The sequence below is a fragment of the Cavia porcellus genome, unplaced genomic scaffold (genome assembly GCF_034190915.1).
Source record: "Cavia porcellus strain 051 isolate PalLab524CR breed Dunkin Hartley unplaced genomic scaffold, mCavPor4.1 scaffold_7, whole genome shotgun sequence".
Taxonomy (NCBI): Eukaryota; Metazoa; Chordata; class Mammalia; order Rodentia; family Caviidae; genus Cavia; species Cavia porcellus.
In genome coordinates, this window is record NW_026947490.1 from 47,595,604 (window position 1) to 47,615,501 (window position 19,898).

At 41.3% G+C, this 19,898-nt stretch overlaps 1 protein-coding gene and 1 long non-coding RNA gene across 2 annotated transcripts; both read right to left on the reverse strand.

The window, feature by feature from the left end:
• Positions 1–2,029: 2,029 nt before the first annotated feature.
• On the reverse strand, positions 2,030–8,173 carry LOC134476955 (uncharacterized). Its single transcript, XR_010048809.1, has 2 exons — positions 4,794–8,173; positions 2,030–3,562 (listed from the first exon to the last, which is right to left on the reverse strand). It is a non-coding gene; the product is annotated as an uncharacterized LOC134476955 (long non-coding RNA).
• Positions 8,174–14,284: 6,111 nt separating this feature from the next.
• Positions 14,285–19,161, reverse strand: Pigm (phosphatidylinositol glycan anchor biosynthesis class M). Its single transcript, XM_013149195.3, has one exon. It carries the CDS (start codon positions 17,113–17,115, stop codon positions 15,847–15,849), a length of 1,269 nt encoding a protein of 422 aa, XP_013004649.1. The 5' UTR covers positions 17,116–19,161; the 3' UTR covers positions 14,285–15,846.
• Between the last annotated feature and the right edge of the window lie 737 nt (positions 19,162–19,898).

The following is a 19,898-nucleotide window of genomic DNA, read 5'->3' on the forward strand; positions in this document are numbered from 1 at the left end:
ATTTTACTTGAACAGGAAGGAAGCTGGCATCCCCAGATACACTAATTTATTATAATAGTACTTAACTGTATGACAAGGTGCTGTATACAATTTGTGTGATTTAGTTTGTTCTATATGTCTCTAATTATACATACCATAGCAGTCAACAGGGTTAACTTTCTACTTAGGTTTTTGTTAGACTGCTTTCAAAATAAATCTGTATGTTAAAAACTAATAAAGAGAATCACCCCACAAATACACAAAACGCCAAAATAGAATTAGGCAGATTTTAATTTCACACTATGCAAAATTAAAATTTGATTGCAAATAGACCATAAAATGGATTTTCTGAATGTGGTTTATTAGAGTTGCCTATAAGTACCTAGTTTATCTATGGCCACTAACTACAGTTAATGGACCTTGTGCAAATATTTACAGGCCCAAAGAGAGATTTATTGGCAGACTTGGCCTTCTTTCCAGGCTGAGTTGACAGTGAATTCCTGCCAACCCCTCAAATATACAGAAAAAGAAGCCAAAAAGAGTTTGCCAAAGACTTAAGTAAGGAAAAGTCTGGGATTGCAAAGGATGTGGTATTTACTACATGAATGAGAGTAAGTCAGGTGTCCAAAACAAACTAAGTGCCACAGGTAGAAATTATAAATTTCTCTACATTAAGATCTACAATCTAAGAGCCCACATTTTAAAAACAACACAGCATTTCTCTGGCCTAAGCAGTCACTCATTGCCCTTTGCCCACTGCCACCGAGATAGACTTCCTAATGTCAGATGGTCCGTCCAGAGCTTGGCCTTATCCTCCCGAACAATCCCAGACAAACCCTTATTTTTGAGTCCATCTGCCATCTAGTGAGTCCCCAATGTATATCTGAGTGTCCTCCAACTTCCTCACTAAGATACCTGTCATCCCAAACTTGATCAATTCCAAACTCTGTCTTTCTCCCCGAACCTATTCCCTCCATTAGACTTCACAGTTCAGTAAAGGACATTACTATCCATCTAACTGGCCCAGCCAAAATTTATTTTGGATCTCCCTGATACAGACTCCTCAGCAAGTCTTTACCTCTCTCTCCAATATCAAAGAGGCATGCTGAATCCATCCACTCTTACCACCTCTAGAACTAGCTAGCACTTGCATTCAAGCCAAGATGGTGGTCGCTCAACCGGTTTATCGCAATAAATTCCTACATGGTCTTTGTAGAGTCCATGCGCCATTGAGCAGCCAGTGTTTTTTAAAAGCGTAACTTATATGTAGTTACATCTGTCCGTTGCACATAGGAAAACAAACAAAACCCCTGGACTTCTGTGGAGTGTGATGGAACACACCTGTAATCCCAGCACTTGGGAGGCCTAGGATGTGATGTGGCTTCAAGGCCAGCCTGACCTCATAGCAAGACCTTGCCTCAGAAGAAAAAAAGTCCTGAACTTCTCACCATAATCCCTTCTGCTATTCAGTCCTTGCCAAGTTCATCCTCCTTGAGGGCCACTGCATTTTTTGTTTCTTTTGCCTAAAAGTTTCTCCACTCCTCTTCTATCCCAACCCTGTAATTAATTAAGATAGTAAGAAATTAAGAAAACACACGGAGAATATGCAGCGTGTAAGTGGCAATCAGAAAACTGGGGTCATTGGAAACTAATCTCCCACTGTTTTCAAGCTAAAACACCTGCTCCAAACCAATGACAATAACTCCAGTCAACAACTGACGTGATTCCTTGGCTCAAGAGCTGCTCTTCTCTGGGACCAGTCCCAACAGTTAGCTTCTGTCTTGGAAATATAAAACCTAAAATAGAAATCTGGAGACTGGAACTCCCTGGAGCTGGTTACCTGATGAAAAGCCTACAAACTGTTCAATTTGCTGCATGCCCAGGCCTCTTGTTCAGCAACTTTAGGGGAGTTTATGAACTACTCAATATTCTTCAAATTAGTCCTTTATCTAAAGTTGGCTTCTGTAGCCTACAACTAGAAAAACAAAACTTATAAAGGATCCCATCCTGAATACCTGGTTGGCTGCCTACAACTCAGCTTCTTGAACTCTTTTCTTATTGACGACTATTGACTACCCTGGGACATCTGGGCACTCTAAATTCAACACTGATATTGGCATACAGCAACAGTTTCACATGCCCATGTGTGCATATACACACACATGTTTTACACATGTACACACTTACGTACACTCCTGTTCTCTTTCCAAGTCTTTCATCACCTTCTGTATTTTTGTCCAGCATCCTTCAGGTTATATTTCTGTTCTGCTTGGATGTTCATTCACTGTACATCTTTCCGTGTCATGTTGACCCTCCAATTTTCATGAGAAAATTAGGAACTCTATTCCTGTACATGAAGGAGCCCCATGTGTGCCCAGTGAATGAATCTCAGCTCCAAGAATGAATCCTTTCTCTCTCGGAGGAACCCTGTTCCCTTGTTTTTCCAGGGGTTTCTTCTTTCTATTTTATTGCTCCCTGTTGCTGTGCTTAACCATCAGGGCAAGGATTGTAATTTTGGAAGTCAAATATCCCTTTGATGAATGTTACATTTTCCACAGGAAAAAAGTGTACAAATGTGTGAACATGCACGCGTGCATGCACACACACACACACACACAATTTTGTATACATCCAGGGTTCTTGGGCTTCTAAGAATCACTTCACTAAGTATATCAGCTCACTTTTTATTATTATAACAAAATACCCTAGGCAGGCTAACTTGACAGCAAAGAGGGTTACTTAGCCCAGGGAGCATTCTATGACATTGCCTTAGCCCTGGCAAGGATCCTCTTGGCTGGGTCATATCATGGCATGTGAGACAGAGATCACATGGTGAGGGAGAAAGCCAGAGAAGCTGGAATCCCACAGTCCGTCCTAGGTGTACACCCCCAGCGACCAAAGGCCCTCCTAACAGGCTCCCTCTTTTAAAGGCCCCTCACCTCCCAGCACCGTACTGAAGACCAAGCCCTCCAACACATGACCCTTTGGGGAGGACAACATCCAAACATCCATGAACTATGTTACTTCTGTGAGCCTTTGCCACCCCATGCACCTCCACATCACCATTATTCCCCACATTTCTCTAGCAATGACTAACCCAGGCTTCTGCTACCTCTGCTGAGAGAAAGAAAAACAAACAAAAAGCACCTCCAACCACTCCAAGCAGTTACACTTATGCATCATTAACTGCTTCCCACATTGGAAGACTTCTTCAGGACAAACACTTTATAATTTCCTAGATTATAGTTTATCTTGCACCAGCAACGTTTTTAAATGCTTTCCTTTGTGAGGAGGCATTCCTGGGCCCTGGCTGAGATTAGGAAACAGCCAGATCTTATCAACAGCACACCTACTAAGAATTTCTTCAGTGGGTTATTTCCTGGGAAGATTATCACAGTGATTAATCTCATCAGCTTTTTGTTGTCAATTTCAGAGGGTGACATTTCTGGCCTTGTTCCCGGATTCTAGAGATGTTGTCAAATTGAAACCTGCAGCTTCTTAGACTGTCTCTATCTTCTAATTAGAAAAGTGGTTTGAAAATGTTGGTGCTTTCTGTGTTGCCTCCTCCAAGCTAAATTAGAGTCTAGGGAGGAAGAAAAAAAAAGTTTTAAAAAAACGGAAGAAGAAGGGCTAGATGGATAAACTAGAGCTGGGTTAAAAACTGGACAGAATAGGATTTGTTTGTTTGTTTTCCTACCAATGCCAGTGGCTCATGGCTGACCCTAACTCCCTAACACTTTTGTTCAAGTTAGTCTGATTCTCCATGGGCATATTGCCAAAATCACTTTGTTAGATTATTTCATTTTTCTTTAGAGTCAACATGGCCTACTGTAGTTTTTTTTTAATGTGATAGGCTAAATGCTGGTTTTCTCCAGAATTCTTAAATTGAAACCTAACTTCCAAGGTGATAGCATTAGAGGTAGGGCCTTGAGGAAGTGATGGACCTCTGAGAGAAGAGCCGTCATGAAAGGAATGACTGTCCTTTTAAAAGACTCTGGAGAGCCCCCTTACCCTCCTGCCATGTTAGGACGCAGAGAGAGGACAGCTGTCTGAACCAGGAAACTGATTCTCAGCAGATCCCAAATCTGCCAGCGCCCTCTATCTTGTACTTGCCAGTCTCCAGGAATAAATTTCTACCATTTATAAATGACTGGTTTATAGTGTTTTCTCAGAGCAGCTCTACCTTGGCACTGTCAGCATTTGGGGCAAGACAGTTCCTTGTTGTGGGGCCTCTCCATGTACTGCAGGATGCTTAGCCACACGCCTGACCTGCCCCAGCAGCGCACCCTGGTGGTGACAACTGAAACATCTCCACACACTCCCCAGTGTGCATGGAGAGGGAAGCAAAATTACCTGTTTAAAATTTACTCAAGCAAGCAAAGGTCTGGAGGAAAGACCTGGGTTCTGATTCTTAGATGCTCATAACCTTGGTAGGAAGAGGTGGTGGATTCTCTGAGTTTGTCTTCTTGTCAGCAAATAGTATTCTCAAAAAAAATTTTTTGAGCATTACATTAAACAAGATGATGTGCAAAAAGCATTTAGGTTCATAATAGGTGCTCGATAGACATTTGCTTCCTCCCTATACCCACAGCACTTATTTAGCAAACATTTTTACCTGCTTAAGCTGCATGCTTAAGTGTATAAACACAAAGTAACTCCTGTCCTCCAGGAACTACCTAACTCTAAGAGAAAGAGACAAATGCACAGTTTAATATAATACAGCAAGCACGTTAATAGAGGTTATTTACCAGCTCTTACAACTCTAGTTCTATTTTTTTTCTATAGTAGTTAATTCACTCTGCCCATCAGCTCACCTTGTACAGCACTTGAGAGAGGCATGGGCTGTGGATTGAATCAGGAAAAATTGGTGTCAATTCATCTGGAGGGCAGGAGAGGAGCAACCAGGCAGAGAAACAGCACAGGGAAGGGCTTCATTGTGTGGCTTCCAGGAACTGCGTTATCCAGTAGGCTACAGTGAGGGCCAATAGGGGAAACTGGTGCGAGACGGAGGATGCCAGGGCTTGGACTTCTTGCAGGTCACGGAATCCCCTAGGATGCACGGAATCCCCTAGGATGCTTTCATCAGGATGGTGACACAGTTAGATCTGCTTTGGAAGGCACACTGTGGTAGCAGCGGGGGCATAGAGGAGAGGTGGGATGAAGGGCAGGAGAGACGGAAAACAAGAAGACCAGTCGGGGGTCATCGATTCCAGATGAGGAATAATGAGGGCCTGCACTGTGGGACTGACAATGACAATGGCAAGATGCCAGGAGGCTCTAGGGACATTAAAAGGCAGGACTGACAGGGTTTAATGACTGATTAAATGGGGGAGCAAGCGATTATAAACTTCTAGCTTAGAAAATTAGGTGGATAGTGATGGCATTTAGACATAGTAGACAGTAAACTGTTCTTTCTCACAGCTGCCAACATAAGCCACTCTCCCTAGGCCCCACTTGACAGATTCATGTACAGCTCAATTCAACAAACCTAGGAGAGTATGTGGCACATCTAGCACCTCCTTGATGCTGGTTACTACTATCTGTCTTTTCTTGGATCTGTGAAAGGCCTGGGAAAATAATTACAATGAAATAAGCATTAGCCCCATTCCCCAGCAGAGATAGCGTGGGACTTACATGTAAGGTGATCTGCGTTATATCAGAAAATGTTTCACAAAAGTCATCTTCGAACTAAACAAGAGCTGGAGAGGAAGGGAAAGAAAGTATAGTCAAAGGATTTTCAAACACAAAATCACAGAGAGGTCTATAATTTGGTATGGATGGAGGGCAGGGTGAGGTGGAACATGAAGAGATACAGACAAGAACTAGGTCATAAAAGGTCTCGTGAGCTACACTAAGGATTTTCAAAGGTATGATTAATCACTGAGCGATTGTAAGCAGGGATTTTAAGTTCCAAAGAAAGCCCCTAGTGTTTAACCTACAATAAAGGAAACATCTAAGTACAAGTAGCTACCAGGTTCCGTTAGTTTTGTCCAATTGATGGACTAATAAACAACTGTATATACATTTTACTCTAGTCTTGCATGACTAAATTACAAGGTGTGTTAAAAATCCAGTGGTGACGGGGAGTTTAGTTCAGCGGTATAAGCAACTACCTGGCAAGTGTGAGATGGTGAGTTCAATCCCCAGTACCAATAAATAAATAAATATTGAATGCATAATGCACAAATTAATTTACAGTAGCCAGGTGTGGTGGTGCATGTCTGTAATCCCAGCACGTAGTAGACTGAGGCAAGAGAATTGTCACAAGTTTGAGGCCAACATGGGCTACAAAGTGAGTTTAAGGCCTGGTTGAACTACCAATCGAGAACCTATCTCAAAAAAAATTATGTTACAGAAAAGACACATTACCACGAATCCCCTTCACTTGATACATACTTACCCCATCAGCTTTGCCACTTTCTTAAGTGATTCTAGACATCCTATTTCCTGGGTAACTTCAGTTGCACTGCTGTGGCTATCTCGATGTTCTAAACCAATTCTAAATATTTATGTCTCATGATCGCTTTTACTCTGGGAGAGGCAGAGGTCTTGCCATACCAAATCCAGTGATCAAGGTGGGTCAGGACGCACCAGGTTTTACAAGCCTGCCTTTCTGCCGGATGGCATTTGGCAGCAGCGTTCACTAGTTTTGATTCCCCCTTTCTGTCGTCTCCTCTGTGAGACTGTGAGTTCCTTAAAGAGAAGACTGGTGTCTTCATCATCTCCGCACAACCAGGTTAGCTGAGTGCCTAGCCCAGAGCAGGGGCCTAGAAGGTACGTTCAAGATGAGGGAGTGATCTGTTGGGTGACTTTTCCTGCTTTCTCTGAATTCTAAGCTCCAGGGATTTATTTCTTGCTCATCAGAGCTAAATGTTAAGGACAGTACAGAGAGAGTAGTAGAAATTTGCCACCGGAAGATGTGGGTTCTGGTATCACTTCATACACTAACTTGGACTCTGAGAAAGTGCATATATTTTAAAACTTAGTGTTCTCATCTGTGAAACAGATCTTTTTTAAAATCCTCACATCACGAAACAATGTGTGAAAGTATTTTGTTGCACTACACATATAGAAGTTGTATATTTATATATTTCTTCTTCCTTAAAAGTGAACATGTATTCAGAAATCTGGAAAAAAACAGATTGGGTCCCAAGTCATTTTATTATAATCCAGTTAAAATGCTAATTGTATTTTTCTACCGGCGTTCATGCAGTTGTTCTGGGTAATGTGAATTAGATTCTGATTGGTCCTTTCTCATTCCGGTGAGTTCTACTGGCCTGCCTACTTCTCATTAGTATGCAGGGCATTTGTACGGCCTTTCACTCAGCTCTTCCCTACAGAATTCCATGAGTACCATGGCTTTACTTCCCAGGTCTGCTAGAGTGCCACATCAAGATGCCTTCTGCTGTACTTTGGATCTCAAATGTCCCCAAGGTTTGTATCTTAGAGGTTTGGTTACCAGCTTGGTGCTATTGAGAGGTAGTAAAAATTCTAAGAGGTAAAGTCAAGAAGGAGGTCTTCTGAGGGCTTGTCCTCAAGGAAGACTGGGGACCTCCCTGCCTCTTCTTCCCTTCTTGGTCATAAGAGAATCAGTTTTGCTTGGCCACATGCTCCTGCTGTGATGTGCTACCTTGCACAGAGTGAATGGGGGCAAGTCAGTCATGGGGTGAAATCTCTAAAACTGTGAACCAAAACCACCCTTTTCTCTCCTTAAGTTGATTATTGTGGGTATTTATTATAATGATAGGAAGTAGACACACTGTCTCTAAGCACTGTCTCTAACCCGCTTTCTTCTCCTCACTGCCATCACTCTGTGCTCCCTTGGCACCTTACTTTCCTTTATGACTATCATTAGAATTTTGTGTTTGTTTACTCTTTGCCTCACTCAAAGCTTCATTTAAAATGTTTAGAAAAATGCTTGGCACATGGAAGGTACTCAGGGCCTTGTGTTAAGTAGTTTGTTAAATGAGTGACATTTGCTAAATAAATGAAGTTTTTCCTCTGTAATCAGCCATTACCATACATCATTGTAGAAGGACTTTGAAAATAAGGCATAATTGGAATCAGAAGCCTTTAGGGTAGGTTCAGCTCTAGTCTTACCATTAACCAATTATTTGGTCTCAGAAAAGCACTTGTTTCAGAGTTCAATTTTCTTATCTGTAAAATAACATCTTCTACCCTTCCCCTCAATTACCCCCATCTTATAAATTGTAGAATTTTCATGAAACTTAATAGGTTCTCATGCAACATTTTATTAGTGGAATGTTTCTGATTTTACTGCTACCTTCTCAACAACACGGACTCTTGTCTAATTTATCTTAGTACAGGACTTAACACATGGCTGGAATCTATAAATAACTGCCACAAAAATGGAGAGCAAAGAATTAAAATTTTTCCTTTGTGAAATGAACTGAACTGCAAATATTCATGCTCCAAATTATTTTTAAATAGTCACTATAAGTGTCATATCATTTTGTATGGCAGACATTGCAATTAACAGAGTGTCTGAGCAGCTAGAAATGTTCCCGTTTAGTCTGGTTTTTGTTCAGGATAATGAATATAAATGCTTGGTTTGACTAAATGAATAGTTTTCCAAGTGCAGAGCTGAACAAAGCCTGTGCACTGTGATACTTCTGACCCTGGCAGAAGGCATGAGCTTCCATCTACAGAGCACCAACCTTTGAATGACCCCTGGCTCAATAAAGAAAAGGAGTTCTATGTAACTTCAGGGTCATAAACCAAACCTTCACTGTTTAGAATCAGCTAATATATGACAAGAATATGTAAATGCAAACTGTCAAGCCTGAACCAGACGTCTGAAGAATCTGTCTACCTTTGCAAAGAGTCAGATCAAGATTAGGAGTAATGTTTATAGTAATGGGCAGTTCAAACAACTATTTTGTTTTATTTATTGGACTGGAAGGGAAAGGTTAAGTCTAAAGTCCCAAAGGAGGTCCTATTTTAAAGGCTTGTCAACACAGTGGCTCATTCTGTGCCAGTATAAGCAGGTTGGGTATCTTAGCCAATTTAATCCTTACAAACAATTCTTAGGATTATATTAAAAATCCCCATTTTACATGTAGAAAACTAACATACACAAGGATTTTGCTTAAGGTCACAAAATCAGGATTTGAACCTAAGCTATTTAAATCTAGGCTGTCTCATATTATCAGTCAGTCTAGAACAATTTTTAACTACATAAATACACACAGCAAAACTTGTACTGCATGGCAAAATAAATTTAACAGGTTTTGGAAATCATGATCACGTTTTCTGCGGCTTGATTTACAAATAGCTCAACTAACACATTATAGTAGATCAACTTCTTAGACCAGGCTAGGAAGGGAAAGGGCATGATGAAGTGGACAATAACAAAGAACTCGTAAAACTTGGTTAGACAGGGTTTGGATGTGGGAGAGAATTACCAAGAATCCTTAATAAGAAGGTTTACAAACCTGGGATAGCTGAAAGAGAAATGCCCCTTAAGCAAAAACCTAACACAGTAGAAAAGACAAACAGACAAGACATTGGCCAGAGTTCACGTTGAGCTGTATTTATTTTGAAGTACTCTTTATTTTCTGAGTCAGGGTACTCTGGAAAAATCTGAAACGTAAAATAATGGAAAATACATGTGATTTTAGAAAAACTCACTTGAGATCCTAGCTCTGCCACTTATTAGCAAGACATTTAATCTTTGAGTTTTTGTTCATCTATAAAATTATAGTACAACTACTAACTTTGAGGTATAACTGTGAAAATTAAATGACTGTGGCAGAAGAGCTACCCAAAATCAATTAATCATAAAAAATCACCTTTATGATGTAAAAAAAATTTTTTGTGCCAGGGATTGAACTCAAGACTTCATGTTTGCCAAGCAGGCATTTATGCTGCTGAGCTAAACACCGGACCCTATGATATAAAATGTTAATCAGCCATTGTTATCATGAGAGGAAAGGAGGATGAATATTAGAATTCCAAGCATGTATAATCTTTAGAAAATTTACCACATAAAACAGAGGGTCATCTCCATATTTTTTTAGAAGGGAGACAGAGTTGCACACAAGAGAATTGTTTCAACTTCGATGAGAGATTAATCCCTTTAGGACTCAGCTTTAAGAACAGCTTTATTACTTATCACACTTTTTCAAGGAATATTTGAGATCTAAGAATATGTGTTCTTTAAGATCAGAAACAAAATGAGAGGGGCCGAGAATATAGCTCAGCAGGCATAAGCACCTGTTTGGCAATCCCAAAGTTTCCAGTTTGACCCCCCCCCCAAAAAAGATATTTGAAGATGGATAGATTATTAAAATATATTAGAAAATGCTATTGTGGTTTTATAATATTAGATGTGTGCTGATATACTCATAACGTTCAACTTTTGCAACTTCACAAATTTCAGAAAAATATATATATTAATAATAATTATATATACATATATGTGGGAGACAACTCCAGTGTCTCCTTTGAATCCAAAACAATTATTGTGACCTTGAATATTTGGAGACTCATTTCCCTATACTATATATAAAAAAGGTGGTTAGGGTATTTCCTTCTCCTCAATTAACTCTGAGCATGGCAAACAAGGCTAGCCCAGGTGCTAACGTGCAGCCATCACAGATGTGAGAGACAACTCTGGTGACTCCCTTCAGATTCAAAACAATTGCTGTGACTTTGATTACTTGGGGACTCATTTCCTTATACTGATCTGTGAAAGGCTGGCTAGGATATTTGCTTCTCTCTTCAGTTGCATTCTAAGCATTGCAAATAAGGCTAGGCGAGGTGTTAGTGTGCAGTCTAGCCATCAGATGGTCCTGTTTCCTTGCATGGTGCTCTCCACATTACAGGATTGAGCTGGCCAGATGCAGAGCAATTTGCTCCGGGAATGTCAGCTGGGTAGGAGCCTCAAGATAAGAGGCTATGACTCCCTTGGGCACAAGAGTTTGCATATCTAAAACTGAAGCAGTAGCCCCCCAAAACAATTCTACTGCTACCTTAATCAGGTTATGTAAACTGATCCTTCTGCATGTCTTTATCTCTGCAAATTACAGAGATGCCATCCTCAAACCTGGCCAGCCAGCTCAAGTTACTCAATAATCCCCGACATCCTGACTATCACTCATCCCTGAGCCACTCCTCTCTTTCTTCACAAGATAATAAATGCTGGGAGAGGCCTAGAATCGAGGCCTTTGTCCACATGTCATCAAGGGAAATGGATTTAGGACCCCTTGGCTGCCCTTAATTTGGAATATGCTTTTGTGTTTTTACTCTCGCCGTGGATTGCACTGGTGCTAGTGGTAGATTGGAATTGACTGGCTGGGATTCCAATAACATCTCAATAGCATTACAAATATAACTGTTTGGATCGCGAGGAAAACTATGAGGATTATAATATTTGGGTGACTGAATTCGATATTTGGGTTTCCAATACATATAGAGAGAGAATATGGCAAAATGCTAATTGTTGAACTTAGAAAACAGTTACTATTTAACTATGAATACCATTTAAGCAGCCCTGATAGGGAGCAGGAAGGATGCAAGAGATTACATTTAGAGGCCATATCATGTAAACATTTTTCATAATTTTTTCCACGTTAGAGGATAGAAGTAATAACACCCATAAAAGGGTAACATTAGACAAGTAACATATATTCAGTCAAATATAAACTCACTGAAGGTCAGGTTCTACACAAATCTTGAACCAATGTTATATCACTTACACAATCAGATGGTGAGAAGATAGTAACTAAAATCTGTGGTATATGGATCCCATTCATCATCATCATGGTCCTCATCATGGTCCAGGAAGGTTTATATTTGTAATCCCATGGAATTCTAGTGAGTTAATTCCAATCTACCACTGCCAGTGTGGAATAAAGACACTAAGACACATAAGGGGAGCCAAGTCCAGCCAAGGTCCTAAGTCCAGCCAAGATGGTGGTTCACCAGAACAAAGGCCCCAACACAGGGCCCAACCTGGGTTTTATTAATTCTCTGTGAGGGGAGTGGCTTGGGAATGAGTGACACTGAGAGTGGCAGAAAACACATGACTGCCTTGAGCTGGGCTAGGTAGGTCTGAGATCACCTCTGTGACATGCAAAGAGGGTAAGAAATGCAGAGAGACTAATCTGCATAGCACAATTGAGGTAGTAGCTATTAACTTGGAGTCAGTGCTTCAGTTCTGATGTAAACCTTTCCTCCTTTAAGTTGTGGGTATTGGGTATTTTGTTTCAGAAGAAAGTGAATAAGACACTTATTGTACAGGACATAAATGGCACAATACCCTCTGCATTCTTATATCTGCATTTTTTGTAAAGAATTTCTGACAAGGAAATATTCAGAGTTGAAGACCCAAATAGAAATGTTTCATGTTCTTTTTTTTTGCCTTGTTTTTTTGAAACAAGGTCTCGTTATGTAGTTCAGGCTGACCCTGAATTCACTACATAGCCCAGGCTGCCCTCAAATTCATGGTGATCCTTCTGCCTCAGCCTCCTAAGTGCTGGGATTACAGATGTGTACCACCATGCTGGGTGACATTTGTTAACTTCTAACAATGCCATGTGAGAATGATCTAAAATATAGAAAGTGTTTAAAGTCATATTTAGAATGTTAAAAACTGAAAATAATCTTGGTCTAACAATGGGAAGTACACTGAGTGTAGTGGCTTTGGGTCGGAGCTAGGGATGTAGGCAGGCTCAGGGGTTGAGGCGTCTCAGTCTTCAACAAGGTCTTGCTATCCACACAAAACATCATGATGCCTCATGGTCAGGGTCACCAAGATAGAAAGCTTGGGAGAAGCCATCTTGGCCAAAGTAGCGCATGGGTCCTCATGGGTGTGCTGGGTCTCACACATGAAGAGAGAGCAGTAGCCACTATTTCTCTGCATCCTGTGCTTTTACTAGAGCCATACTAACAGAAGGGCCTGGAACACCAAGTTGTCCTCAAAATCCTCAGGGCATCTCCCCTCCCCCACCACTATGGCTTCCAGTGAAAGCAGTCAATGCTCTGAGGGCTCCAGCAGGCAAGTAGAGAAAGAGTCCAAGTCCCCTCACAGGACAAGGACACCCCTCAGGTCACGCATGATGAATTCCTGTTTGACAAACTGGTATCACTCCTGGTCACTATGGAAGAAATGCACTTCCCTCTGATCTTTAGGGAACTCTGAATGCATGTGTCTGCACTTTGGCATTGAGATAAGGGAAGTGGTCCCCTGCCACACGTATGAGCTCGTCCTGCCTTGGGCTTCACTCAAAGCAGTACACTACACAGCGGGGTCCAGATCTTTCCCAAAGCAGACCTCCTAATAGTCATCCTGAATGTAATCATTATGAAGGGCATCCCTGGCTCCCTGAGGAGGACCTAAGGGAACTACTGAGAGATAGGAAGGTATAAGATGAGAAGGAGCACATTAATATTCGGAACCCCTGGAAATTCATCAGAGGATTTGGTATAGGAAGAGTACCTGGTATAGCAGCAGGTTCCTAACAGTGATCCTGCTTGCTGTGAGTTCCCACGGAGTCCAAGGGTCCAGGCTGAAACCACTCAGATCAACATCCTACATATGTTCAAGCTCGGTGGAACAGATCCCAGGTGTTACCCACATCTACATGAGCAGGCTTTGAGAAAGAAAGGATATGTGCAGGGCCTCTGAGGAGCAAGATATTTGATAGGGACAGGGAATGTTCCACAACTATGTCATGTCACTGTTTAGATTCTACTCTATGTGAAGTGAGGATCAAACCAGGCAGTTTTCTAAGTAGTAAAGGTGCAGGGGAAGGGGTAAAATACCATGCATGCAATCTTAATGTGTGTTCTGACAGGGTTATTGGGAAATGGTCATGTGTTTCCTTTATGATATTCTAAAATCTTATTCCTTTTTTGTGACATTCAAGTACTTTGCAGATCTTCATTAAAGAACGGTCTGGATTGCACATGTATTTTGATTTTCCAAGTTAGTATTTGAATGCGATTTCTGTTGCAAATGTGACTGTGTACAACACTGATCACAGCTGGATTTTGCTTTTCCATTCCACCTATAAGAGTCTTTCCTGTTTTATCAGACAAACAGGGAAACTTTTTATTTTGTTTATGGTGAAATAGGATTAGACTAGGTATTTTCTTGGAATTATATAAGAAATTTACTTGAGGTTAGAGCTTAGAAATACACACAAGGATGAAAATCAATTCTGGGGTTCTTACTTCCTTTTCCTACTGTTCTATACTATTAAAAATATGTGCATACTTAAATTTCCTTGGTTTACTTATATTCAGGAAAGAATCTATCTGTTAAAAAAAGGTCTAACAATGGAAGTTAGGCCTTTTAATTTATGATGTGAACAACCACATGACAGATTATTTAGTAATTTCAGTGCTAAGTACAAAGGGTAAGCTACAATAAAGAAAATTAAAGTAAAACATACATAAGGGGCCAGGGGAATACCTCAATGGTAGAGTGACTGTCTGGATGCTTAAGGCCTTGGGTTTGACTCTTAGCACTTCAAATAAATAAACAAATAAGAAAGAAACAAATACATTAACTATAAAACAGTAATCAGGAAAATAAAGACAATTATACTGGATGAGGAAATTCTACAGTATTTCTATTTCTCATCCCTTCCCCTTCTAGCTTTATCAACACATTTTTTAAGTTACTCAAAAATAATAGTAAAGGTAAGAATGCCATAGTTGGAAGGCCACTAGTTGAACAGTGATATACAAAGAGCAATCAACATGAGACCTAACACAGGGTAGGGGACTAGAAGGAATGTCACTGTCCTCAAATTTGACCCTGCTGTTTTCACTCAAACAGCGGCCCATGAAAAGCCACCTAGTCTTTCCTTCTAATGCCAGATCCTTAAAAGGTACCAGCGAAGAAATGCTGCCAATAATACAGTTCTTCATGATGACCGGCTTATGGTCACTTTGTTCTCAGACTTTAGGCCTGAATTAACACGAAAAATACTACTGCTCTGGAGCTTTTTGTTTATAATAGGTCTGCTGTTTTTGACTGAAAGAACAATTTAAGTGACTCATCTTTTAAAATCAAAACCACAAAATCATATTCCTATATCACTACATTTTAGAATATTATGAACCCCAACCAATATAGGATATATATTTAAGTTTTCAGGATTCTTGTTCAAAAAACACAGAAAACAGTTTTCCCCAGAAATATTAGTGATAAGGGGGACAGATCTGCCCACCAAAACCTCATTTTTACATATCCCTCCACAATTTCCAATTTAGCAGAGCAACGACACCTTAGAATGCTGTTGTTTATGTTTTCCAAGAGCCTCCCTTGAAGGTCTCAATTTCCAACACAACATTTTCATTAAATGGGGTGTGTTTAAGCTAGGAAATGTCTAACAAGTTCAATGATAAAACAATATTTTCCTAATATTTTTGCTATATCAATAGGACAACTAAATGCTAGATGAAAAACCCTTTTAAAATTAAAGAGATAAAAATATACTAAGGTGTGTTAATAGTTTGTATGTTTAAGGACCTCAAATATCCAAAGATATTTTTTAGTTATACATTAAAACGTTAGTATATTTTTAAGTTTCTACTTGCTAAAAAGGCTTGTCATCTAGAATTTGTGATTCTCCTGTTTCAGCCTGCTTGAGTGCTAGGATTATCAGGTATGCAGCACCATACCCAATTGGTCTTTCCATTTTAAAACAAGTATTCTTTACTTCCCATTATGTATAAATGAGTTCTAAGATTTTCTATAAGATGAGCTTCAATTAGTAAGTCCCTGTTAAGTATAAAGCAAACACTGGCTTTAATTTCTGTTGAAACAAAGACATTTTCACTAGAATGCTTAGAATATTCAAAAAAAAATTCCAAAACTATGTTTTTGGTCTGTTAGTCATATTTGGTTCTCTTTGTCAGGGGTTTCTTCTCATAATGGGAAATAATCTGAATCAAAACAGAACAGTTAATAAACAGGAAGAACAGGCCGGCTAACCAAATAAACAGAAAAGTATTCTTTCCTTGAAACTCAAGAACATAGGCAGGTGCCAGCCATAGGGCCTGCCCTATAAACCATAACATTAGGAGGACGACTGCTCTCTGCCAAGTCATTCTCACTAGTGGCATTACAAGGGGCAGAAGGCAGAGGTACCAAAGAAAGTACTGGGAGGTGCAGACTTTGTTAAAAGTCACAAAAATGTACGTATGAAGAAAACAACAAAAGACAAGGTCTCTGTAATAGGTGAAGGACACTGCTAAAAGCAAGATAAACTGTGGTAGGAACGCAGCAATTCCCAGAGGAAAACTCCATTTGCTCTCTGCAGTCAAATACAGCATATAGAAGTACGGGGAAAAGTTATGACGGATATCCCGCCTCGTCAGATGATAAAGGTAAGTGTGCTCCACAAATTCCCAACCATATTTATGGTAAAAACCAAAGCTCAGGGCAAAAAACGTGAGGCCAGCAACTGCAACAAAGCTCAGTACAGCGCGACTACACAGCCTCTTCAGGAATGCGTACAAATGAGCTTGGAAAGAATGCCCGGACTGATGGCATTCTTCATTGTCGCGTTCAGGAAGCAAGTGGAGAGTTATGGGAAGGGCATAGGTCACCGGATACATCTTCATATGCACCGCGAAACCGTAGAATACTGAGGCACACACGATGAGTCGTTTCTCTATTAAGTACAGGGCCATGAGCACCAGGGAGGCGACAATGGAGTCCGCGTTGCCTCGACTGGACACGGCCATGGGTAGAGGGTTGAGGAGCCAGAAGACACAGTAGCCACAAGCCTGACGCTGTTCCAGCCCCTTCAGAAGCAGCAGGCGGTACAAAAGGAAAGCGGTGAGGAGATCGCAGCTGATGAACAGAAACTTTCCAAACAGTTCACTGAGGTAGACATTGGGAGTGAGGAGCCAAGCCAGCAGCGGAGTGTAACGATAGGTCGCCCTCAGGTAAGGGGAGCGCCCCTGAGTGACGAAACGCGCAGCGTCGGTGAACACCTGGTAGTCGATGTCCGTGTACCTCACGTGCAGGGTCCGGTCCTGGAAGACCCCATAGAATACCAGGGCAACTCGGGCAAGAAAGGCTACCCCGAAGACGCAGGCGGGGTGCACCCACAGGCTCGGGAACCACGCTCCCCAGTGGCTTCTGGAGGCCATGACCTGACTGTGGGACGGCTGCTCAGCCCCAGCTCCAAACGGCGTCCAGATTGTTAATTGTCGCTACGGTCCCCATCAGGTGGTGGGCACTCCTCCAGCCTAGTAGGGCACCATACGGGGGAAAAAAAGAAACTACCGGACTCTCACTTCCGGCATAGAGCCCCGCCTCCTTGCTGCTTCCGGTCTCAAGCCCCTCTTAGGTTTCGCTGTCTAGCCCGCGACAGAATTTCCTTCCTTTGGATTGGTTGTTCGCTTTCACTTTACTTCGGAGGAGGCGGGATTTCCGGTTCTAGGTTGCGCGGTATTCGCTGGAGGGTAAGCGAACTCTGGTTTGGCTTTTGGTAAAGCTGGATGATTTATGACCCCTTCATTCGCCTCAATTCTAGTAGGTAAAAATGGGTCCTTGATATCCAGCAAGCCGCGAGCTGCAAACTGCATTCCTCATTCTTAGGCTGGAACCTCGAGATTGAAAAATGTAGGAATGAAAAGAGAATAAACGAAGAGTTCTCATACTTTATCGCAACGGCTGTCTCTCCGGCATTACAGAGGGGTTTGTGGGCTCATAGGGTGAGTCGAAGGAAGCCCAGAGTGTGTTCTTCGCAATACTTGGGGCATACTTTTTTAAATATTTTTTACCCGAAATTCAGATTTAAATGAGTAGCATTTCTGTCTGGCAACCCTGGGTGGAGAGAATGGGAAAGAAGATTGGGAGTTCTAAATAAATTATGCCTGGCCTTAGGCTTCAGTACCTTGGTGTTCGCTGTTCCTTCTGCCAAGGTTGTCTTCCCCTCCCCAGTCACCCTGGCGAACACCTTCTCACCTTTAAGCCATAAGTATCGAGCATATCGTAGCTCAGCGCACCTCTTCGTTACGCAGAATAATTTAGATGCCAGACCCCTCCGCTGTCTGAGGAATAGATGAACTGGGACGCGGGCTTCTTGTGTAGTTCTGAAAATCATTCAGCTTACCTGGCTATGTGGAGGTTCTGCTCAGTCCCTGTCACCCTGACGACCTGTGTTGCAAAGCTGCAATTATTCTCTTATTATAGCACTTGTTTTACTGCTAGTAATAAGTTATTTTGTTTTTCTCTCCTTGCTTTCCATCAAGACTTTGAGTTCCTTATGAACAGAAATTATCATGTTCTTTTCTATACCTTAATCTCTAACAGAACCAGACTCACAGTAGCCATTCAGTCAAAATTAATTGATCTGGATGTTTTCCTGTCAAAATACTTCTAGAATGGCAACCTCAGAATGCTCTCAACTCCTCGTTCTTTTCCCTTTCAAATATCCTTTAGCATGTAAAGGTCTGCCCTTCTCCCGTCCCACTGAAACCCTTCTTCCATGAATAAATTCTAACTGATTTGGTTTCACAAATTGAGCTTGCTGTCTAGAGGAAAATTTCTATCCTAGCATAAGGAAAGGAGGTGATTCCTTCCAGTCTGAACATGCAGCTACTCTTTATTCATCTGTCCTACAGCTCACATTGATCTTTTCAACGAGCCCTGTAAGCCTTATATATACTATATTCATATTCTATCTCTGTGTCTTTTAGTATGTCTTAGTATATTTACATGCCTTAGATTAATGATTATTTCTGACCATTTTTCTCAGAGGTACAGTGACAGCAGATCTCCATTCAAATAATAACTATGATGATGGTTTATACTAATTGGACTTGTTGAGGACTTACTTGCAGTGTGCCAGACACTGTGCTAAATACTTTTCAGGTGGTAGATATCCTGTTTTTACAAATGAGCAAAATCAGGGCTAATGGATAATAAGTAGTTTTCCAAAGTCACATAGCTAGCCAGGGTCAGAGCTCAAACCAGGTCTGTCTGAGCCAGAGGACCTTAATCACTATGTAGCCATCTTTCAAATATAATATTAATTGCAGTATGGTGCAAGATTGGCTTTAAAGGGTGGAGGGGGGTAGCTCAGTGGCACAAGTGCCTTCTTGGCAAACACAAGGTCATGAGTTCAAACCTCAATACAAACAAAAATAAAAAATAAAAAGACTGACTTTAGAGGACCTGCGCCAAGGCCCATCTGCAAGATCGCCCCACAGCCACTTACTCCAGAAATGTGATCATTTGACCCATTAAGTATACTATAGTCTAGAACTCCCTACACTGTTGATAATTTCCAATGCTGTGCCTTTCTCTAGAGAGATGACTAAATAACCAAGGGCTCAGGAGGCTGTACTTCCCACTGGAAGCTGCTTCTATAGCTGAAAGGAAAAAAACAGACACAGGTGCATGGGGTTAGGGCTTCCTGGGGACCTTGAAAGCCCTCTGCTTAGAGAAGGCTGAGAAGGCACTGGTTTCTCACTTCTGAGTTCCTGGAGAATCAGCCCTAGTGAAACATCTCACACAGAGCTTCCCAGTGCAGTGGTCATTCAAGCCTCCCTGGCCTACCTCTAAAGATTTTCCAGATCCCCTGCCTGCCTAGAGTACCAGAAAGACCTGGTGATCATTGAGTGCATGTACAACTTCTGTGACGCCTACATTCACCAACACTGGGAATATCTAATGGATGTCTTTCCTTATCCCATATGCCTCTGTCACTTCTTGCACAACCTCAAGAGTGATACTTAATTATGCCAAATGATGATATTGTCATATAGGTACCCACCACAGAGACAGCAAGGGAACTACTATGTGAGAAGCACAGTGAAAATCTGGACTTGTGCAAGGAGAAACTGGAACTGCTGTGTTGGCAGTGCAGGGTCTCTGATCACAGCATCACTACCTGAGGGCCATTGAATGCACTGCACCCAGTTAC